The sequence below is a fragment of the Clytia hemisphaerica genome, unplaced genomic scaffold, assembly GCF_902728285.1.
Source record: "Clytia hemisphaerica strain Z4C2 unplaced genomic scaffold, Clytia hemisphaerica genome assembly, whole genome shotgun sequence".
Classification (NCBI taxonomy): domain Eukaryota; kingdom Metazoa; phylum Cnidaria; class Hydrozoa; order Leptothecata; family Clytiidae; genus Clytia; species Clytia hemisphaerica.
Genome location: NW_027103852.1, coordinates 1839234 through 1862761, shown reverse-complemented (window position 1 = coordinate 1862761; position 23528 = coordinate 1839234). Strand labels below are relative to the sequence as shown.

Below are 23528 nucleotides of genomic sequence, written 5' to 3'. Positions count from 1 at the left end.
GGATTTTCTAAAATCGAGAGTCAAATATTGTCCAAATTTCACCAATTTTAAGTGCTCTTTATTTTGCATGATATTGTCGATTTAGAGTAGTCTGAAAAATTAAAAAGTAACGCATTTAAGAACATTTTAGGCTGAAAACTGCCGAAAAAAAGCACATCCAGGCTCAGCCAAATTTTAGGTGTTATAATAAAAAAAAACGTGTATTTGTTTTCATCAGTACGAGGAAAATATCAGATGAAAATTATATTGTAGAGTCATGACAATAGCTAAAAAGCTTCCTTATTCTAAGTAATCAGTACAACCAACAAGATAAAGTGTAATTGGAAAAAAATCAAAGCCCATCTTTGACTAGGAACAATAGCAGGGCCCATTGTTAAGGAATTTCTTTATACCCAGTAGGATGGGTTATAGAAACGTATGTGTAACTAGTAACTAAGTATGCGACTGAAGTCAGAGGCAACCCAAAGGCTCCTCTATAGCCTATAAACCGGAATGTAGGGGAGGGTGCCACTCTTTCTCCCTGGATTCCTCTACTTACCCTTGATGCCTCTCTTAATTGCTGAGCATCATAAAGATGGGTATCAAATACCATTTTTGTACTAAGTATGAAATCTTTTGTATGACCCGGCTAAGAATTGAACCCATGACCTTGCACACCGTAGCCGGCTGCTCTACCATTACACTGCGTTTATGAGGAGGGTGGAAATCAGAGTACCTCTTCTTCCTTTTGACGCTGTAATTCTTTCTCTTTTCCGTATTCTTCTTTCATTTTTCTCTGTTGTTCTTCAATACGTTTTGCCTGCAACACAAATAGGTTAAGATTAGATTAGATTAGATTAACTGACAATTTTTAGAATGTTGGCCGAATCTTCCCGTTAATCAGTTAATAGTAATCACTCTTTAAAGACCAAAACCATGCTTTAAAACCACTCTTTAAAACCGTTCAACTTAACTTATGGCACCTTTGAGAAGACTAAATAAATACTACTTCCACAAAACATTGCAGTGCATGAATTATGAATTGAATTGGTTGGTAAATATTTCGGTTACACCAAACAGTTGTGGAAAAGCTATTTCTTTCCAAGATTAGGCCACCTAATATGGAATGATTAATAATTCATTATGAACCTCTTTTTCCTCTTCCAGTCTTGCTTTTTCCTTTGCTTCATCGGCTTTTCGTTGTTTCTCTTCAACCTAAGGATGTAATGAAACACGAAAATTATAAGAACCTATTTGAAATTAAGCAGAAATTGATTTTTCAATACACGCCTTTTTTTTTACAAGAATGGTGTAAATCCATTTCATCATGGATATTCTTAACTTTTTGGGGAAATCATTCTAAAGTATTCCTACAAGCATTCCTAAGTTAGAATCCTAATTCAGACTAGATTTAACATTTAGTACATACGTCTCAAGCATAAATCATTCATCATTTTCAGCATTCTTATAAAGTGTATTTTAATTTTATAAAAAAAAGCGTGTTTCACTAACGTTGAAAGTATTAACCCAAACTATTTTAAAAGTTTGTGCCAAATTGAAACTTTATTGTTGCCTCCTTTTTTCCAAGCATCCCCTAATAAGGTTTAGGAAAAATGTCAGAATGAAGGGTATGTTATAGAGAAACAGACTGCACTGGCCCTTTTTATTTTCAGCGGATTTCTTTTGATAACTAAATCACAGTAGTCACGAAGAAGATCATAAGACAAAGCCGAAAGATACCGGCTGTTGGTATTTTTTATTAATGAGCTATGAAAATGAACAAAAAATTTTTTTCGCAGTCGAATTCTTTGAACCAAAGAGGAACGTAAAGACATTTTCTACAAAAAATCTAAATAAACATATGAAAAAGTTTCCTTGACGTCGATTATTGAAAGGCAAAAAAGAAGGAGGAAATGTTTATCTTATTCTTGATTAAAAAAAACACGGGCTTTAGCAGGATGTTCTTTTTATAACTTTAATAAAAGACTGCCGTCAATTGTTGTCAAAAGAAACCAGTACATTGTTCTTCGTAAACATTTAAAACGAACTCTAGTAGTTAAAAAAATAATTTATTTTCAACTGATGATTGTCTCCACGGCGTGAAACTATTAGTATTGAAATAAAACACATTATTAAACTTCATTCGACAATAGTATATAACTTTAATATATATTTAAAACAAAAGCCTCAACAAAATAGCTTAAAGATTTACTGCTTAAAAGGATCATCAACGTGACCTACCATCAATTTGACTGATGAAATTTTGAAGAAGGTCGAAGCAAGCCTACTTTTTTTTAGTGACTGTGTCATGTCAGGCGAAGATATTTACATATCAGGAGATCAAGAATGGTCAAATCAAACATCAGAGGTGGAAGACTCCCGGAATGATAGTTTCAGTGGATCTGGTTCAGGATCAGGCTATTATGAGCCATTAGGCTATGTTGGCATTTTCAACTTGTATTTTGCATTCGTTATAAAACTCACAGGAATCATATGCAACTCATTGATTATTTGTTATATCATCACCAGTAACCGGAAACACTTGAAAAAAATGAGCACATATCATTTTCTCTTGTTACTTTTGGCGATCACCGATTTAGGTATCTGCGTTACAGAAGCACCCCTTAATTTGATGGACTTAGAGTTGTTTTCTAAAAATGACGCAATTGACCAGATAAATAACTTGACGACACCTTTGCAACTTCAATTTCAGTTTGCAGAGTCATTCTGCATTGAAGCTATATTCTTTAATAGTGTTGGAAACTTTTTCATATATCTCAAAATGATTCCCAAGTTCCGACGTTTCATGCGTAACCTAATATGCTGCCGTTGTCACTGAGAATGTGAATTTCTAGCTTTAGTCAAGAAAGCAAATAAAAAGAGGTGAATTGTTAAAAAGCCAGAAGCCATTGTGACTCCCCAAGCAACTTAAAGTACATGAAAATTGTACCGGTCTTGGTACGTTACGAGCAGCCTAGTGCTCTTACTCAAATTTTTTATTTAAATCGGTCTTAAGACCACCCGTAGGTGCTTGTAGGTGCTCATTTGACCGCTCCTTGGCTGCTCGTTTGACTGTCGCTAAATTAAGTGAACTCGTAGCGTCCCTTTGGTAAACTTTTACCGGCCCTTAAAATACCGTCTAAAGACCGGTCCGGTTTTCAGGTACTTTAAATCGCTTGGGCAGTCATCTATATCTGCAGATTCCCTAAAGTACCGAACCTTATCCGTGAGAAAGGTAACGGGAGTGAAAAAAAGTAAATGTTCATACTTGTTGTCGAAGAAATGATTTATACTCGTCTTGCTCTACTTGATCACGTGGACTCTAAGAACAAGGCAAAAAACAATGTTATAAGTTTGGTAATTTTGAAAACTTTCCTTACTGTAATCATGAACATATAAACGAATGGACATCCATCTTTTATTGTCTCTTTGAAGCGAGCTTCGTTGCCGCCTGTATTTCAAAATTGGTATGAAAATCCCGACAATATTCCGTCATAATTTTATTTCTTTGAATTATTTAGGTAAAATGATTGATAGAGCTTAAACATTACTCCTAATGCACAAAAAAATTATTCTCGAATTTTTCCACAAGTTTGCAATATATTTTATCAACATTTTTCTATTCTGAAATGCAGAATTTCAACTGCGTGTATACTTTTGAATCCCTTTTATCACTCCAATAATTTTTTTTATGACTTGAAAAAAATAGCTTGCCAAAGTTGAGAGCCTGTGTCATAAGAATATCAAAATTAGAATGTGACACTCTCTAAAATTAATCGACACTTTTAAGTCAAAATTTAAAAATATTAGTCGGAGTTTTGAAAAGCTGACGATGATTTTGCCTCTGTTATCTTTGTTATGATATAGATGAAAGACTTGAGAAAAGTAGAACAACAGAGACTTTTGTCGAGGTTTTGACGTTGTTAGCAAGGTATTCCCAAGTGGTATATCATCAAAATTTATTGTTTCATTTTATGCTTTTAACGAGGCGGCAACGAAGCTAGCAGCCCTTTCTACAAAATAACAAAGGAGATGGATGTCCAGTCGTTTATATGTTCATGCTGTAATGGACTATCATCAAGCAACATTGAAATTTTCGAAGATATAGCCCATAGAAATTGCTTTACATAAGGCAGTCGGGACACGATAATCAAATAAAATATTTTGATATTTATTTTAATGTTCGACAAGGAACCTAAAGTAGCACCTACAGGGTTTTAAAGAATTCCATTTTCAATTAGCAAATGCTTGAACGGTGGATCGAGGGAAACTTTTTTAAATGGGTGTGAAATATGAGTTTTTAGGCGAGTGTTTCGGATGAAGAAGAAAGAATTGAGGGTTAAACATCCGTTTTTGTGAGGATATTTAGATGAAAGGGGCTGTTATGGAAAGGTCTATGAACAACCGGACGTTTTGATAATAATTGACATTTATTAGTCATTCACCAGGACGACCTATAACACATTTGACTACTGATAATATTTTGAACTGACTGTCATCATCAAAATCTATTTTACGATTGTCTTAAGTCGTACTCCTGGAGGGTCCTACTATTTTTCAGCGAACTAGATAAAAGTAGTCTTACCTTTGAACCGATTCCTTTGAGTTCTTTGAGAGCAGCACCTCGTGCATATGTTTTTGGTGATTTGTGGTCTGGAAAAAAAATTCATATTTCAAAAGACTAAGGCACCGCAATCGACTGCAATATCGAACATTTTTCATATCAACTTACTCTCGGGTACCTAATAGCCGTCCCCCCCCCGCTAATTAATTTTTCGAAAATTTTCCACCCAGGACATTCTTATTCCAACCCCCCCCCCCCCGCTTATTAATTTTTGTCAAAATGTTTTTGAAAGTTCCCTTTTTGTCCTAATTCTGCTGTATTAGCCTCCTTTTCAAAAATTTTCCACACAGGACATTTTTATTCCAACCCCCTCCCCCGCTTATTAGGTTTTGAGATTTTTTCCAACCCCCCCCCCGCTTATTCCAATCCCCCCAGCTATTAGGTACCCGAGAGTAGATATAGAAAATGGTACAAAACATCAGTGAATACTTACTTTGCCCAGCATTCATACTGGAGTTGGGGCTTCTGTAGGTGTTGGCAAGAGTGCCTTTATTTTGTGATTCGTTAAGTGCTTTCATGAGAGGACTTTCTTCACCACCAGAATGCATATCTTGCTGGAGTTGTTGTTGTTGGTACTGGTGATCTTGTGGTTTGCCAGGGCTGTCATGATCATTCTGGTAGTTCTTCAGATTCGCTACAAAATAGTAAAAAATATTCTTTCGTGTGGTTTATGAAGTAGGCACGAGACTTATACTGACAAAACAGAATTGATAAAAGAATTTCTCAAAAGTTGGTTCATTCTTTAGTTTAAAAATGCTGCGTAAGCAAAATGGTAGGAGATACGTTAAACAATACCATTTTAATAGAAAGAAGTTTAGAAAGTGAATCTTTTAAATAACTAACTAGGGGAAGAAGTTAAGAAAGGCAAATTTTATATCTGAAAATAGAGGTATTTATTTCTTAAAGGAAAAGAAAAAATAACATCATTAAATCGGGAAAAATTCTGTAAGCCTACATTATTTCAAACAAAGTTTAAAATGCAGACCCAAAGTTTTTTTGAAAAACAGTTTCAATACAAAGTTGATGTGTTTTCTTTTTCATAATTTCTTAATCCATCAATATTTGAGCACGGGCATTATCTGCACAACATTTTTCCGAATCCATTGTCAACCAAATTTATAAAAAAGTAAATTTTTCCGCTTGATCAATCCATATGTTCAAATTTTATTAAATTTCGGAAAATTTACAGAGTAGAAAATAAAACTAGGCTAGATCGAATCTTAGCAGAAAGTGGATGGTCATATTTATAGTAGGGGCAAACCTTTAGGACCCTTGACATCTTTAATGCGACGCAACCAAACTTTAAAGAGTTCTTCGCGAGAAGAGTTTTCGCTAAGGCCTGGGAAATTTTTTTTGTGACTCAAAAACTGACGTCACAGCACCTCTAAAATTTCTAAATTAATTAATTTCAAACTCGATAAAACTCGAAACCACTTATACCAACCGAAAGCTCTCGAAAAACGATATAGAGGACTTTTAAGTGGAAATAGTCGATTTCCAAACGTAAATCGGGAAAATCGATCGAAAATGACGTCAAAATGCAACTTGGTTGCGTCGCACTAAAGACGTCACGGGTCCTAAGGGTTTGCCCCTATTATTATAAAGTTTTTTTGTTTTTTTTTGGATACATTATCGTTAAATTTTCAATGTACAATTTATAACAATAACGTATACTATTGAATTCTTAATTTTATATACAACATTGTTTGTAAATTATGTAAATATAAAAATGCACCATCTATTTCATTATAAATACACTAAATTTATCCTTTGAACAAACCCACGTAAAATGTGACTCGAGAGTTTTCTTTCAATTGAGAGGGCCAAAAGAGTCTCTAGGATTCATTCTACTCCTAAGCATAAATTTTAACACCTTGATTTTTTGTTGATTATCTTAAAGCAAAAGAGAGTATTTTTCTTGCATCATTCTCTTATGAGCAAGAGATTGATTTAAGTCAGCCCGCATGATATCAAAAACTTCGATACATCGATTCAACTTCGAGCAAAGGGTCTGATTTTCAATTTCCAAAAGCCGACATTTGTTCTGCAATTCTCGTCTCTTAGCAGCCATTTTTTTTAGTTTTTCGTTTAAAACTTCATTTTCCAACTGGAGAGTAGTGCTCGTGTTTTCATTTTTCATTTCAATTTTTCGAATGCAATCTAACAAGGACTTGGACCGATGTTCCGAATCACTGTCATTGTATTTTTCACGCCGTTTATTGATCAGAAGATCTCCACTCATTCTAAAAGAATCTAACCAATCGTTTATTAGAATAAGACTGGACAAATCCCTAAGTATAGAACCCACGATAAAACCAACACGATCAATAGAGACTCAAAATGGATTATAATCGCCTTGCATCGAACAACTTCTCTCGAAACGAGAAAAAAACTGAATTATAAATTTTAAAAAGAAATCAATATTTATTCATAAACAGACAAAATAATAATCAATGGGATGAAAATAAAACCAAAACTTCAGTCGGCGAGTAAAAGCAAACGAAACTCACTATGACAACTAATCAAGAAATTCGAAAGCATGATGTTAAGTGCTGGTCATTTTTAAACCTGTCAGTGTCAGAAAGTTGTGGGTTTGAGCGTTTACAATAATCGACTATTCACATATCGTAGCTACAACGGCAATAATATTTGGCACGAATTTAATCAAAAGCTGATAACTACCAAAATTGTAACTACCTTTTAGAGGCAGTTAAATTTGCGTTATGTTTTATTGTTTTGTAAACTAGCTCATTATCGTTTTATTTCACTCTCCTTCGACATTGCATCTTTTGTGTGTTGGTCTTCTCCTGTGTTTGTACAGTTAAGTACTTTTATTATAGTAATTATTCTTTGTATATAGTATTCTCAAATGTATTTGTCATGTCCCTTGGCTATTATTGAGCCAGATTGAGCTAGAATTTGTAAATGTATAAAATGTGTTGTGAAATTTGTAGAAGCTTGTGTAGTGTTTATGTGACGTGATGTAGTGTTGTGCCACAGTGTTTTAGTAAGTTTATTTCTTGTACATATTCTATTTTGCTATGTATAGCTTATCTGTCTATGTTACCTATTGACTTGTGTTTAGAATCTACTTTGTATTCTTATATTTATGTGTTTATTATTGTATTATTTTTAGCGTCTTCGTTATGTCAAAGAAGTCAGTAAACACAGCACCTCACTAATGGTCATTCTTTTTTGGGACCGTTAAAGTAAAACACTATTCAACATGTCACTTCACAGTAATTAAATATTGGAAGCTGCCACCTTTGATTCGACAGTAACATGGATTCATCCAGATCGTCAAGAAGGACATATCATTCCAAAAGTAAAGAGTTTTGGATAGAGGAAACTATCAAGAAGTTAATTCCTTTTTGGTCCGAGGCGTTCCTGGCGATGTCAAGTCAAAAGTCAACAACTGCAGTGTATTCTCGCAATTTAATGAGCAGAGAACTGAGAACTGAATATGAAGCATACTGTGCCGAGTTAGAAATCAAACGTCGAAATTGGGAGAGACAATATGATCTCCAGTACGAAAAACGAAAGCGTGAATTGCAGCTACAAATCGAAAAACATGAAGCAAAATTGGAAATACTAGAGGAGGAGCTGAGAAAACGAAAATTATTGAAGTCTCAGAGGAAAACGAATTGCAATGGTAAGTCAGTCGCTAAGAATGAGTCGGGCGTCAGTAGCGAGCCGTTGCATGTAGAGTCGTTTCATATTGATGATTCATTTGTCGTTGAAAAGCCATCCTTCGTTAAAGAGTCTTTGATTGCTAAAAGGTTGTTCGTCAATGAAGATCTGTCACAAGTATTGTTCGCAGAGCCAATAAATGATGTTCCCATAGTTTCGTCTCGCGTCGTTGTAGAGCCAATGCACACTGTCATCGTGGAGCCAATTCAAGTTGCTGTTATAGAGTCGATTCCCGTGGTTGAAGAGCTGATTGAAGTTGTAGGCGAGCTGAAACGTGCAGTTATCGTCGAGCCGTTGCACACTATTGTCGTGGAACCAATCCGCATGGAATGTTTCAGCCTTGTCATTGAATCAAACTTGTCATTTGTTAAAGAACCGTATTTTCCAGCTGGTTTGGAGGTAACGCAACGTGAACCTGTTATCGAATTGAACGATTTCGAATTCCCGAATGTTCAATTGTTCATGATATGACTGAAAAGTTGCTTTTGATTAAATGATAGCGTTACACTGTCTTAAGAGTTTAGCATAAAAAGAAAAGTGTAATGAGAGAGCTTCAACCAGCTGAAGAGTCCATCAATCACTAACTTCAAAACGACAATTTTTTTGCGGTACAATTGTTCTAACCATCTGAGAACTGAGAAAGGCCAACCAATAAAAGTTGAACTCGTTGAGCTGTAAAAAACAGAGATTGCTCACTAACCACACCGAGACCGACAAGGGAGTCTTAAGCACAAAAATTATCATGAACAAAGTTATAGAAAAATACATACCAACAATGTGACCATCTTTATTACGGACCGGAGCACCGGCTCCTTCACGTCCCCAAGGGTCGTAAGCTTCAATTTCCCGCTCAAGTTTCTGTTCATATCTGTAAGTGAAGAAGGAAAATTTAGCCTATGCTACTCATAAAGATATATCTTTCGTTTTCAAGTTCACTTGCATTTGTTTCTGCAACTCTTGAAAAAGATTGAGTTACCCTTTCATTCGTTATTAACACATAAAAATCTGGAATAACAACAATAGACAAAAACAAATAAGAACTCAAGAGTTCCGCATTATTACTTGGCTCAGACGTATCGATTGAAAAACTATAAATCTCACCTTTCATGCTCTCGTTTTGCTTTTGCTTCTTTTTCTTTTTTGATCTCCATCTAGAAAAATTCAAAAATATAAAATTAAAAAGGACAAGGAAGGAACAGCTTGCGAAAAAAATAATCAAAAAGAATAAATAATCATTGCCACCGCTGATTGAGGCTGTAAAGGGATGACATTTCAAGAGGACAACATTTTGCTGGTCAACGAATATTGGTTTCAGCAATGAAATAAATCGTAATGTAATAATGTTTGAAAAGATTTACCACACAAACAGTTTCATTGTGAAAATGTTACCCCACAAACAGTGTGATTTGTAAAAATGTTGCCTCACAAACAGTGTCATACGTGAAATAAACATCCGCTGATAAGAACTACAATGCTGGCTTCGGATAATATTCATTTGTAGAAAGAAGAAAGTTCAACGAACCTGCAAATGTAGTTCTTTTTGGTATTGCAATTGCTTCAGGCGTTTCTGTGTAGCTTCATCACCATCTCCAGTGACATTTTTGTTGTTGGTTTGAGGTAAGTTGAACAGATTGTGGCCACTTCCACCAGGCGGTTGAACATTCGGCCGACGTGGTATGTTCATTTTGTTAGATGTCGTGGAAGAATCGTGTTGTGTTCTCGAAGAGAAGTTACCTTAATTGAAAAGAATAATTTGTACAAAGTCTCTCATCTCACTATCTACAAAGCACTGAGAAATTTATTCCATGATTTACACAAAATAAATTGATATAAAAATGTTTTTTAAATGTTTTTTTCAAGATCAACTTATAATTATCATGTAAAACCTTCGAGCATTCAAATTTTATCTTCTTACTTTGATTTTTGTTGATAGATCCGTCTAAATCGAGTGGTGGGACATCCCATTGTTTTCTGTTGCGGGCTGAATTCTTCCTGTCAGTATCTGCAGTGTCAGATACTCCTCCTCCAACAGCACTCTTTTGATAGGGGTTCCCTTTAAATTGTTGTGCACCACCACTGCCGTTAAATCCAGGTTGCATCATGGGTTGATATGCTGAAGGTGCCATTTGCCATTGCATCATAGGGTTCATGCCCATAGGGTTCATGCCCATCGCTTGCATGGTAGGAGCTTGATACATTCCGGGTTGTGGTAGCCCACCCATAGGGTATTGTTGCTGAATAACAGGTTGCTGATAGAAAGGATTGATAACCGGTTGTTGCATGTTGTTGACTGGATACTGTGGTTGTTGGTGTTGATGAGGTAGTTGGTGCGGAGATACTTCTTTGTCACCTAATCGTTCACTATCATTTCTTTTATTGGTAGTGGCGGTGCCAGGAGATGTGTCTATCTTGTTGTGGACAGGTAAAGCCCATTTGTTTTTATTGTTTTTCGGTAGCTGAGTTAAACATAAAACATAAACAGTTATGAAATACATTAACTGTTCCTTAAAATTTGAGTTTTCATTAATTTCATTAAGTCTAAATTTTGGATGATTTACTCTCGGGTACCTAATAGCCGGGGGGGTTGGAATAAGCAGGGGGGTTGGAAAAAATCTCAAAATTTAATAAGCGGGGGGGTTGGAATAGAAATGTCCTGGGTGGAAAATGTTTGAAAAGGAGGCTAATACAGCAGAATTAAGACAAAAAAGGGAACTTTCAAAAACATTTTCCCAAAAATTAATAAGCGGGGGGGTTGGAATAAGAATGTCCTGGGTGGAAAATTTTCGAAAAATTAATTAGCGGGGGGGGGGACGGCTATTAGGTACCCGAGAGTAGGTGAATTTAAATTCTTCACCACAATTCAAACTGGTTTGGTTGAAAAACTTGTTTTATTCGGCATCGATAGAAATAAACTTATCGGCCCTTATTGGCGCTATTTTTGGGCTCGTGGCGTAATAAGGGCCGGCGTAAAAAGGGCCAAAATTTCGCAATTTTTACCTAACAGCGGCGTTAACTTTTGACCATTATTTTTTTCTTAATTTAAAAGGATTTTAGGCATGATTAAAGGATGAAAACTATCCATTTCTTTACTCTATATCCAAAACTTCACGAAAATCAATGATTTTCAATAGTTTAATACTGAAAGATGACATTTAATTTTTATTGTAAATTTTAGTTATGGAAAAAGCCCAATTCAAATCTGCAAAAACGGCGATTTCCGGCATACTTCCGGCATTTTCGGCCGGAAAAACATGATTCTCAAAAATCCGAATCAGCCACACTTAGGGCATTGCTGATACACATCTTTGTGCAAAAATCGGGAAAAACGATTAATGAAATCTCGACAAAATGGCAACAAACCGGTTTTGACGGCATATTTCCGGCATTTTTGGCCGAAATTTTTCTTCTTCAAAAATCAGGCTCCGTCACATTTTATGTATTGCAATTTTGCATCAGTGTGCAAAATTTCATGAAAAAATATAAAGTACAGCTCGAGAAATTCAAGAAAACCCTTTTTTTCCGGCGATAATCGGCTGTTCCAGCGATTTTTAGAAAGTCCCGGCTTCAAAAATCAGTTTTATTGACAATTAAACCATACTTGATGGTTGGCATTGTTATCAATAATGATTTTGCGTGAAAAAACAAAGAAATATCATGAAAAAGTCCAATAAAAATCTGCAAAAACGGCGATTTCCGGTATATTTCTGGCATTTTCGACCAGAAAAGAATTTTTCTCAAAAATCGAACTCGGTCATGTTTTGGGCATTGCTATTACGCATCTCTGTGCAAAAAATCAGGAAAAACTAATGATGAAATCTCGAGAAAATGCCAAAAAAACCGGTTTTCCGGCATTTTCGGCCGGAAAAAATGTTTTTCGAAAATCGGGATCCGTCACATTTTAGGTATTGTCATTTTGCATCAGTGTGCAAAATTTCATAAAAAATTATAAAGTACAGCCCGAGAAATTCAAGAAATACATTCTTTCCGGAGAAAATAGGTTGTTCCGGCGATTTTTAAATAGTTCCGGCTTCAAAAATCAATTTTATTGAAATTTAAAACATGCTTGATGGTGGGCATTGCTATTAATAATGTTTTTGAATGAAAAAACAACCAATTATAAGGAAAAAGTCCAATGAAAATCCAGAAAAACGGCGATTTCCGGCATATTTCCCGCATTTTAAGCCGGAAATTTTTTTTTTTTTCAAAATCGGGCTCCGTAACATTTTGGGCATTGCCATTTTGCATCATTGTGCCAAAAATCAGAAAAAACTAATAAGCCAATCCTGAGAAAAGCTGGTAACAGACGGACGAACGGACGGACGAAACGAACGGACGGACATCGGTTAATTTATAGGACCTCTACCCCACCGGGGTAGGTCCAAAAATCCGAAATCTAAATTTATAAGAACAGAAGTGATAATGTTATCCTGATTGAAATAAACATTTCTTCATAATAAATCTTTACGTCTGAAAGGGAGGGGGCTTTCAAATTCTGATGGATGATTAATTAAAAGGTTACCTAATCGTAATAGAATTCTTTTTGAAATTTATCGATGATTTTATGAGAGGGGACCCTTAGAAATATAGGATTTTGTGCTTGTTACGGCAAGCTTTTTCTTATTTTGATCAACATAGCTGTTATCTCACAATAGAGTTGTTAAAATTCCAAAATCTTTTTATTCAGTTTTTTATGAACTTAAATATTCCCATGAGTGCACACAAAATTGATCAATTTTTCCCATTGCAATCAAGGAGCCATTTGCTTCCGATGATTAGGTACAATGAAATAAAAGGAGTTCATTCTCTATCTATTACTTATTACCTCCATGTTAATACTTACTGTTTTGAAGCCTGAAAAGCGATTTTTACAAGTTTTGGCAGTATTTACGGCCCTAATTGGCGTAAGCCCAAAATAAGGCTGTGGCGTAATAAGGGCCGGCGTTAAATTAGGGCCGGCGTAAAAAGTGCCGATATAAAGGTACTTCAATGGATTAAATTTTACCTCAATTTCAGCAACGTCCACATCTGACGTAACACGTCCTAACCGTTTCAACTTCTCCCTAAAATCAAAAATAGGAACAAGTTGTTTAAATTTCGAATTTGATTAAATATTTTGAAATAAAAAGCACTCACTAACCAATTATCGATTTGATCTAGGGTGGTTTGTTGCAGTCTCGGACACACAATTTTTTCAGATGATGCCATGAAACGTGTGTGTCGTAGATCGATCATTCTCGCCAAACAAATATCTCGAAAGAAAGTTCTCAGACCAAAGACTTTGAGCCTAAAGGGGTCCTGATGACTCAGAAGGTCAACATTGATTTGTTCAAATCTCCTAAATACCTTAAAGTGGATCAAATTTTGCTTGGATCCATTTTCAGAATTTAGTAGGCTCTAATTTTACAAAATTTTAAAGTCTGCGCGAAAATTTATTCGCTTACTTTACGTTCCAGCACAAAGTCTAACTAAAGTGATAAAAAACTACTCACTTTGCTTTCAGTAATTGATTTTCTTTCATTTGTTCTTCCAATTCTAACTTGTATTTCTGTTGTTTTTGTTTTATTCAATTGAGTGTTGCTGTTTCCTGTTAAAAAATAAGTGAAATCAAATTTCGATTCATTGAAAACATTCTCAATTTCATCAATTTAGAATTTTTAAGATGGCTAATAACATCCTAACGGGTCTCAAAAAATAGCAGTTATAAATTGGAAAAAATATCAAGGGCAGCAGGTGACGACAAGCTAGATTATGGTTATAATTCTATTTTTCACTTTCAAAGTGGATCCGAAAAAGACATCAATCATCCGTCTCCTACATGGCGGAACTGGCAGAGATTTGAGATATTCACCTCCAAGAATGGGTGGGACACTTGGAGGAACAGAATTGGCCCTTCCATAATCCAATGAATCACCACGCATCTCTTTGAATTTAGTGCTCCTGAATAAAATTAAAAGAAATTTAATACGTAATAAGGAAAATACATAACAGTATAAATTACCGTGGCAATTTTCTCTTGCTTTAGACAAACGAATCTTCACACTGATTTATATACTTCCATATACAAATCCTATTTGACCCTACAAAAGGAAACAAGTATCAAATGACCACAATACCTTTTTGTTTCTGCACTTTTTCCTCTTCTTCTTGATTTCAGCTTCCATTGAAAAAAAAAACGTAACTCATTTTATAATTATGCTGGGCACCACTCCAGGCTCGAATTCAAAAGTCGAAAAGTTTTTGTAATGAATCTGAGAAAAACCGCAATTATAGAGGCGTACAATTATTGTCAAAAATTAGGGGAGAAGAATCATCATTTTCAACCATAAAATCTATAAAACTTACCAATTCTATGAGGTCATTATCTCGGCTGTCTAAGACAATGACTTCATTACTAAAAACAAAACAACGAAGTAATCATAGTTGTTTATTTTTACAGACCAGAATAGCTTTCAAAACAAAGGATGTTATGTTATATATCGTTGGAAAGCATTTTTGATGTAAAATCAGCTTCACTTTTTAACCAATGAGATGGAGATATTAAAAATTCAGTTGGCAATGAATTCGTAGCATACCCTTTATCAGCATTGTCGTCATTAAATTGGACTCTAGAAAAGAAAATATCATAGTTAAACTATTGCCTTACAGCTGGTAAAAAAATAATATGAGATTCTCATTTTCTTAATCTTTTTCTAAGCCACAATCTAGCAAAGCAAATCCAAAGCAAAAAGCCAATAATAACAATTATTTCTTGTCAAAACATTGACAACAGGAATACTGCCTGGTCGTCAAAATCATACCTGTATACTTTTTCTTGATCTTGTTTTTTCTTCAATAAATCTTTATACTCCTGATCAATTTGTCTTCGATACTCTACAAAAATACAGAAAAATGAATCATTGATTTTGTTTAATAGAGCATTCTATCAATTCGAAAAAATGTAACATTTAGGCTGAATTAGAATTATGAATCGTATACAATTTTTAATAATTCAAAATCTTATGAAATGATTTCACAGTAAAAAGAACAGTCAAGTTCCCACATGTGTGATATGATTTACTGAAATTTAACTGTGTTACGTGATATGATGATATGACTTTTTACCTTCTTTGCGTGAAATCGGCTGAAAAAATAGCAAAATCATTTTTATGATATCTGAAAAAAAAACACATCTTCTACCTGCTAGAAAATATTCTGTTCTGTTCCATTCAACATTTAAGACTCTTAACAACGGTTATGATTATATTTTGGATATCTTTCTAGTCCATAATAGAAAACTTCGCCAGGCTCTTTGGCCTTCATCGAAAGAGAGGAGTTTTAAAACCGGAGCGAGAAGGAGATAAGACTAGGATCATTCTGTGCAGTATAATAATAACACAACTTTAAAAAACTAATTACCTGTGCCTCTTCATTTCGAATGTCATTATTGACATGGGTGTTTGATCTACCACTTTTTGACATTTGCTACAAATAAATGATGAAGAAAGTTCATTCATGACACACTACTACTCATAATCAATGCTATGATGGAATATCAAATGAAAAGCTTTGTAAGTTATATTGGTCACTTTAAAGATATGATACAAATTTACAAATCTTTAAGGATGAAAATGAGACAATCGTGTGGTAGAATCGTCAGGAAAAAATAGTTTGTTACAACATGGCCTTGAAGTTGGAATTCAGCTAAAAAGAATAAGGTAATCCTGGAAAACCAAGGTTTAAATTTTATAATTTCAAGAATTAGCACTGATTGGTTGGTCGTTTTCGTTGTAATCATTAAGAAACTGTGGGTTGAAATTTTGTCACAATCAAATACCTCAGATAAATATTTTCTATATTCTCTTTGCCGCTCATCACGGAGTTGCTTTTGTTTTGGTGTTTGTTTTTCGTACCCACCAAGGTTTAATGAAAAACCTAAAAATATAAAAATAAATTATATTAAGTCTGAGCTATTTGACCAAAGATTTAAAAAGTTACAACAATAGAGTAAGCTTTGGATTATTGAGCGATAAATTATTATTTAATTATTATTCGGTATTACAGTCTCTCAAACAAAAAATATAGACATAGAAAATATTGAAATTTAGGTATTGATTTACCTTTGGCAGGTTCATTACTAGCGGCATTCCTAAATAGAAAGAGATAGAAATAACAAATGACATCTTTTAGAAGATCAAAGAATAAATCAATGTAAGTCAAATAGTAAATAATATCCCTCCTTCTCAAGTGATACAACAACAAAAATGAAATTGAAATTGAAAAGAAATTACCCACTACACATACCTGTTATCTTTTAAAATCGATTTTGCATCCTGGAAGAACGAATAAAGAAATAAAGAGGTGCTATGAAATATCACATTATTTAAACTATTCAATTATGTAGAGGGGAAATCATGTTGGTTGGAAAAAAGAATGTATTACCATGATTTTCAAGGTATACCTCAAACTGATGGGTCAAAGAAAGGTGTAATGACTTAACTTTGAATAATATACTGAAAAAAAATGTAAGCGAAGTTGACATGAAATGACAAACCCGTGGACTCTTTTGCAATGCTTCTTTATCTTTTTGTAGTGTAGCTTTACTTGATGCAATGATTTTATCAAAATCATCTTCCATTGCAAGGAACCTGTTCTCCAGTGTGGATACTGACATCTTATGGGATGAAAGTTTGTTTTTTGTTTCTTTCTACATTGTATTTTCTTCTATAAAGAGAAGAAAACATTTTAGGAAGTTATAACAAGCCTTGCTAGAAGAAACTGTTTTTATGAATTTAAATGAATCTAAATACAATGTGTCAAAATTGACGAAGATAATAATGAAAGGTAATTACTATAATGAGGCATTAAGAGCCTTTCTTAAGTCTCCCCGATCCTACCCTTATCCTTCAAATCAACAAATAAAAAGGTACAAAATTGTATTCTGCTATTAATAAATTCATAATAATTTCCTAATTACAAAATATTTAAGCATACAGTTATACTCTGATCCAAAATTTGAGAATTGAGGCGATATAAAAAAGTGGAAAAGACTGCAATAATAATAATAAAAAATATTTACATATTTTACAAAACAAAATAGTACGGTATGCGATTGTCTTCACATTTCAAAATTGAGGTCTACAGTTTGGCTGTCTTTAATATGGATAACATGAGTATGTTGGCGATCAGAGCCCCAAGCACCTGCACTAATGGCATATGTTCCTGGAGCTACTTCTACGTTTACCTCTTCTGTTTTTTGCAGCTATAAGATAAAGTTTCAAATAATTATTATTAAAAGTCATAAAAAAGATAAAGATCTTCAAAAAGTCATTTAAAAACATTTTATCAATTTTCCAATATTCAATCTGGCCAGTTACATTTCATCACAAATATTGATATGGAATGGAGAGAGCAAACTAAATCTATTTTTTGCGCGAATCGCCATTCTAGGGGGCGTCCTCTTCTGGTCTGATGTTAATTTTTTCGATTTTTTTCCAATCTCCTGGGCCTTAATTAGGACCCGTTGGTTTATTAATTTTTGAAAATATTTTCACCTGGCACAAGAAAAAATAAATAGCCAGGTTTTAGTCTATAATTACCTTCTTCTGGAGTATTTAGAGGTACAATTTCCAATCCCCCTGTAAATACCCCCCCCTTGTTCCCCCTGTTTATCTCGACCCCCCCCCCCAACCTCCTGTTTATCAGGCACCTGAGAGTATTCGAGAGAATCAAATTGAGGGAAAATTTTACAAAATGCTGACTCTCTCAATCCAAGAAAAACGAAACTTTAAATTAAAAAAAAAAAGGGCTGATCCAAAATTATACATTTATTTGTCAACTTTAAAAAACACATATAATATAATCAGCTTCACCCCAAGTATTATCAAATGTAGAATGATTAACTTCTATTCTACTTCCAAGTAAAGTAAAGTAAATTCCATTGGGAATAATAATCTATATACTAAAAGTCTAATGCGAGTGAGACGTGAGGGGATCATTATGGATATTTGAGATGGGGGTTCGACAGTCACGTGACCGATTGTTTGGATGGGTGGTTGAAAACGAAAGCAAAAGTGGTCAGGGGAAGAGTGTGAAAATTTGGGGGAGAAGTCGTTGAAGTGTCAATCTATTGCAAATTTAAAAACTCACTTTCCCTTGGAAATAATTGACGTTTTTTGTTTTTTTGGGACCCTTGGGGCATAAGCTACCCATTGACCGCAAAAATTCCAAAATTCGCGAAGTGACCGTTGACGTCACAGATTTGGGAAAATCTTCAATTGAAAAGGAGCTGGGAGGTCGTTGACCCTTCATTGGATCGAGAACTCTATGGAAAATAAGATGGGAGGGGTTATGAGGCTTAAGTGTGACTTTCAAATTTAGCTGAACTTTTAGGCGTTTTCAGTTGATGACGTCATCAAAACAAGAAAAAGTGATATCTCCAGTTTGACAAGGATTAAAACAATGATTGACCCCTCATTGTATCAGAAATCATAAAGAGAATCTATTTGGTCAATGAAGAAATATTTTAAGTCAAGTGAAAAGTTTATTGCACATTCGATGACGTCATTTTTGGCCCTAAAACATTAAATTTGCAATATTTTTAGTTTTCAACCATATAAAGTGGTAACTTTTAGTTCTTTGACTTTGAGGTTAAAGATCAAATCTTAATACTCTCCCCACCATCCAAAGGGTTTATGATACGTTAAGCTTATCTACTCCTCGGCGGGTGCGACGCTAGGTGACGGCTAGTATAAGTATTAAAAATTAACATAGGGGAAAGAATGTGGATAAACGATTTTGACTTTGTATGCATTATATGATAACTTACCGGATTGGATTTGTAATTAGCTGTTTTGTGATTTTGATGGTACCTTTTTAGATGCAGAAGGTCAGAGTCGCGTGTGAACTGTCTGCAAGTTGATCTATGATAACGCTGAGATATAAAGACAAATTATATAAGCATGGAGAAAGTGAAAATGAATTATTTGGCATAATAGCTTTTCCACCAATCCCTAATTACTGTCTTGTTTTATCATAAAAATAAGTAAGAAATCTGACTCCCTAATAGCAGCCATTTCAAAGCATGTATTTAAAGGATTAGAGCTGTCCCATATCGGTCTCTATCCTTTCAAAACTTTTTTTTGGATGTAATTGTTACACACAAACACTAAAGAAAGACCATGGCGGATCTAACGAATAACCTGGACTAGCCTAATGAGAAACCAGGACTGGTCTAATGAGTGGCCATGAAGATTTACAAGCAACTAGAATAGTTTGAAATCTAATTTTCTAGAAGATCTGAAGGCTGATCTAAAGCAAAAATTTGATTGCTACTAAGACCACTCCTTATACTGTACCACAAAACCAGTTAGATTGGTCAGGCAGTTAAAATTGCTTGAGGAGTCACAAATAGACTACATAATAACTTTCAAAACTCCCAAAAAAATATACAATTTATTTTCAAATCAATGAAAAATAATTTGGGGGGAGGGGCTAAAACATCATATTATAAAGTTACTTTGCATTGCCGTGCAGTTGTGGTCATGTATTGTAGAACATCATCAAAGGCATCATCAATTGTAATGTTTGTACTACCATCCTAGAGAAAAAGACTTGATAAAATCAGTGTTTTTTGTAATACTTTAACTTCTCTCCATGTGTGTGTTTCTCATCTGTTATGATGAAATTAAATCAGCATCCAAATGTTTTTATTACAAATTTGACTGTGGCAGAATAAGTGCTCCAGGACATTTGCCCGAAGGAACAATTATCTCAGGCACAAATGTTCTCAGACAATTCCCTTAATAAAAAGTCATAAATTGACAGAAAAATATTGTTTGAATAACTATAAGGTGTAAATAACAATTTAATTTTGTTTACTTGTTCATTGGGTGGTTGATGAATTTGTGTTGGCCATTCAATACTTCTACGTGAAGCTTTTTGTAATGTTTGTGCAGACTGATGACTTGTTCTGCAAAGTGTGCAAGTGAGCCAACTGCAGCCTTGTCTTCCACAACTCATTATTATTTAAATTCTTTAAACTTATAAAATCTTATATAAAAAATAAAACATTGAATATTAAAATTAATTTAAAAAATCATCATCGCTCGACCGCAGTCGAGACTTTTTCGTTGGATCCCAAGGTGGGATCAAAAAAAGAAGAATGACAGAGAGAAGCAGGGGCTTGACCGGTAATCAAAGGCATATCCCTGTTAGGAATTACTAATTTGATTCCAGACCCCGGAGCTGTATGAGAAATCCATTGTCTTTTCAAATCGCTAATGTAGTATGTGTTGTGCCAAAATTTGTTTTGTAGGAAACTAATCATAAGTTTTTGAAGTCAAAATGCACTTTTGATAAAGTCCAAAATTTATCTAAATTTAAGGGGTATTAAATCAAACATTCTTTAACAATTTTTACTAAATTTTATTTGAAAAATCGCTCACAATCTGTTTTCCTATTTTTCCCCATAACTTTTGTTAGGATAATTTTACAAAAATCAGGTGAGATCATTAATTGATCGCAATTGTTACGAAAAAGTCCAAAAACACCTTTAAAATTGGATATAAAATTAACGCAATTCTATGCAGAATTAACCTCTTTACAATAAAATAGTGAAAATAAAGAGGTTTTCTGCATAGAATTGCATTAATTTGATATATCCCATTTTAAAGATGTTTTTGGACTTTTTCAAAAGCAACATTTTGACTAAAAAAGCTTATAACTTGAGAACTAAATTTAAAAAGTTGTATACCAAATTTTCCTCTTTACAACGTCAAAAGAATTCATTAAAATTTCACATTATTTAGGACACAGTTTATTAGCCATCAAACCAATACTTTTTTCTAGGTCACCCGGTATTTGCTATAATATTGTATTGTAATATCTAGGCAAAAAACGGTAAGAAAAGACGAGATTGTACAGGATTGTAAATTTCTAGTTATGATAAGCGGTGAAAACATCACGTAATGACTCCAAACAACAACCAGATAGTAGATCAATTTTCAGGTTTAATTTTTATCTTGCAGTGTTTCATATAGGAAACAACTAAGCCTCTATACGCTGAGCTTATTAAAAAGTACACAAATACAAACATTATTAAGGGACAAGGTTTGAGAAAGACAAATAGACTAGCGATTGTGTATGTATTTTTCAGCCTGACACAAGTACACTGGTATAGCAAAATCAATAGATAAAAATTAAGTGCTGAGAAGGTGATCTACTATCAGGCTATGGGTGGAGTCATTACGCAATGTTTTCGCTGCTAATTATAACCAGAGACTTTTGGAGATGAAATGATTTCAAGACAGTAAGTCACAGTAGCATCCCACCGAAATGCGTATCAAAAATTATGCTGTGAAAGTGTGTGAAACATTTTTCTTAATACCCGTAAAAAATAAGTATAAATTTTTATTAAAATATTTGGCTTTGTCGCACAATGCACGGATTGTGAACATATGATTGCAGATTCCCCTGCCACTTCTTCCTCCACACTGGAAGAGGGACATATTCTCCTTGATGGTTTCTTTGTTTTGATTTAGAAGAATCTTTTCAAATATCTTGTTCACTATACTTGTGAGGAAGATTCATCTTCGATTCTTCATTTTGTTTCATTTATATACCTTTATTTTTGTAGATCGATTTTATTATCATATGTTTCCATTGAAATGGATATTTCTTTTACTTTACTTCACATTTGCTTGCTTGACTCTTTAAAATGGATCAAAAATAATAAGTTGTTGACTTGAGCGCAATTCAGACCAGTCCGTGAATGAGGAACCAGTGCGCGAACAATCTTTTGAAAGAAAAAATTAGAGCTCCACTCGCAGCTAATAGATGGTAGAGTAACCTGCGAACGGAGCTGCTTAGCTAATTTGTTTTGAAATTTTGCTGCTTTGGTTGGTCAGTCATTTGATGACTATGTAAGTTTCCCTCCAATGATGCAAGTTACCCGACTTCACGGTAGCCTATCCAGCGGTGCGCGGATCTAGGTGGGTTGGGTCTCCCCTGTTGATCTTTTTCTTGGGAAGTTGATCTTCAAATTAGTTTTCAAGGTTGGCTTGGCTCAAATTTTTTCATCTATGGCTCAAATTTTACTCTTAGGTTCCAAATAAACAGGCCCCCCCGCTTGTTAATTTTTCGAAAATTTTCCAACCCCCCCGGACCTTATTAGGACCCCCCCGTTTATTAATCTCTAAGAATATTTTCAGCTGTCAAAGAGAAGGGCCCTTATTTTGCTCTAAATAGCCTGATTTTAGCCTATTTTTACCTTATTTGTGATCCTCCAAGCGATTTTAAGTACATAAAAATCTTTCCGGCAAACATCGGAAAATGATCCGCCAATTTGCCGGCAATAGTCGATAATCGTCCGCTCACTCATAGAATTAAGCCGGTAATTTATCGGTTCACGAAATCAAGCAATTTTTTCTTTCTTAAACCTATAGGCGGGAACTTTGCGGTTACCAGCCGTGACGTCTATTTTTAGAAGGGTGTTTGATACCGGTAATTTGCCGACAATTTGCCGACAATTTGCCGGCCTTATGGATGCCGGTAGACGAAGAATAAAAACATTCTAACATTACGTAATCAATATATGGTACATATTCCTATATTCCTATATATCTATGTATCTACATATCCACGTATCTATGTATCTATGTATCTACATATCTACGCATCCATGTATCTATGTATCTACATATCTACGCATCCATGTATCTATGTATCTACATCTATATATCTACGTATCTGTGTATCTATGTATCTATATATCTACGCATCCATGTATCCATGTATCTATGTATCTATGTATCTATATATCCATGTATATATGTATCTATGTATCTATATATCTACATATCTACGCATCCATGGATCTATGTATCTACATATCTACACATCTATGTATCTATGTATCTACATATCTACGCATCCATGTATCTACACATCCATGTATCTATGTATCTACATATCTACGCATCCATGTATCTATATATCTATGTATCTATATATCTACATATCCATGTATCTATATATCTACGTATCTGTGTATCTATGTATCTACATATCTACGCATCCATGTATCTATGTATCCATGTATCTATGTATCTACATATCTACGCATCCATGTATCTATGTATCTATGTATCTATGCATCTATGTATCTATGTATCCATATATCTACATATCCATGTATCTATGTATCTATATTACTAAACGTAGAATGTGAGTGAGCCGTGAGGGGGCCATTATGGATTTT

At 34.3% G+C, this 23528-nt stretch overlaps 2 protein-coding genes across 4 annotated transcripts in view; both read right to left on the bottom strand.

Annotated features, from left to right (window-relative positions):
• LOC136807997 (leucine-rich repeat and IQ domain-containing protein 1-like) overlaps positions 1 to 16995 on the bottom strand; it is a 30806-nt gene extending 13811 nt beyond the window's left edge. For all 3 annotated transcript variants that reach the window (XM_067064632.1, XM_067064633.1, XM_067064634.1), the window contains exons 1-22: positions 16824 to 16995; positions 16574 to 16602; positions 16390 to 16418; positions 16107 to 16204; positions 15689 to 15754; positions 15395 to 15413; positions 15091 to 15163; positions 14866 to 14898; positions 14636 to 14684; positions 14407 to 14447; positions 14142 to 14230; positions 13783 to 13877; positions 13296 to 13353; positions 10209 to 10749; positions 9816 to 10027; positions 9395 to 9444; positions 9064 to 9161; positions 5037 to 5237; positions 4565 to 4632; positions 3248 to 3301; positions 1129 to 1194; positions 716 to 799 (exon numbers count right to left, since the gene is read on the bottom strand). In XM_067064632.1, coding sequence (XP_066920733.1) covers positions 716 to 799; positions 1129 to 1194; positions 3248 to 3301; positions 4565 to 4632; positions 5037 to 5237; positions 9064 to 9161; positions 9395 to 9444; positions 9816 to 10027; positions 10209 to 10749; positions 13296 to 13353; positions 13783 to 13811 — 1461 coding nt within the window. In that variant the 5' untranslated portion in view covers positions 13812 to 13877; positions 14142 to 14230; positions 14407 to 14447; ... (7 more) ...; positions 16574 to 16602; positions 16824 to 16995. The remainder of the gene's footprint in view (positions 1 to 715; positions 800 to 1128; positions 1195 to 3247; positions 3302 to 4564; positions 4633 to 5036; positions 5238 to 9063; positions 9162 to 9394; positions 9445 to 9815; positions 10028 to 10208; positions 10750 to 13295; positions 13354 to 13782; positions 13878 to 14141; positions 14231 to 14406; positions 14448 to 14635; positions 14685 to 14865; positions 14899 to 15090; positions 15164 to 15394; positions 15414 to 15688; positions 15755 to 16106; positions 16205 to 16389; positions 16419 to 16573; positions 16603 to 16823) is intronic.
• Positions 16996 to 17188: 193 nt separating this feature from the next.
• LOC136807996 (uncharacterized) lies at positions 17189 to 20355 on the bottom strand. Its single transcript, XM_067064631.1, has 4 exons — positions 20150 to 20355; positions 19788 to 19868; positions 19098 to 19202; positions 17189 to 17531 (listed from the first exon to the last, which is right to left on the bottom strand). Exons 1-4 carry the CDS (start codon positions 20288 to 20290, stop codon positions 17388 to 17390), a joined length of 471 nt encoding a protein of 156 aa, XP_066920732.1. The 5' UTR covers positions 20291 to 20355; the 3' UTR covers positions 17189 to 17387.
• Positions 20356 to 23528: the final 3173 nt, after the last annotated feature.

Coding starts and splice junctions, on each gene's coding strand:
- LOC136807996 (XM_067064631.1), bottom strand. CDS start 20,290: ATGAGTTGTGGAAGACAAGGCTGCAGTTGGCTCACTTGCACACTTTGC. Junction 19,869..20,149: donor ATCAACCACCCAATGAACAA/GTAAACAAAATT, acceptor CTTTTTCTCTAG/GATGGTAGTACAAACATTAC. Junction 19,203..19,787: donor CAACTGCACGGCAATGCAAA/GTAACTTTATAA, acceptor TTTATATCTCAG/CGTTATCATAGATCAACTTG.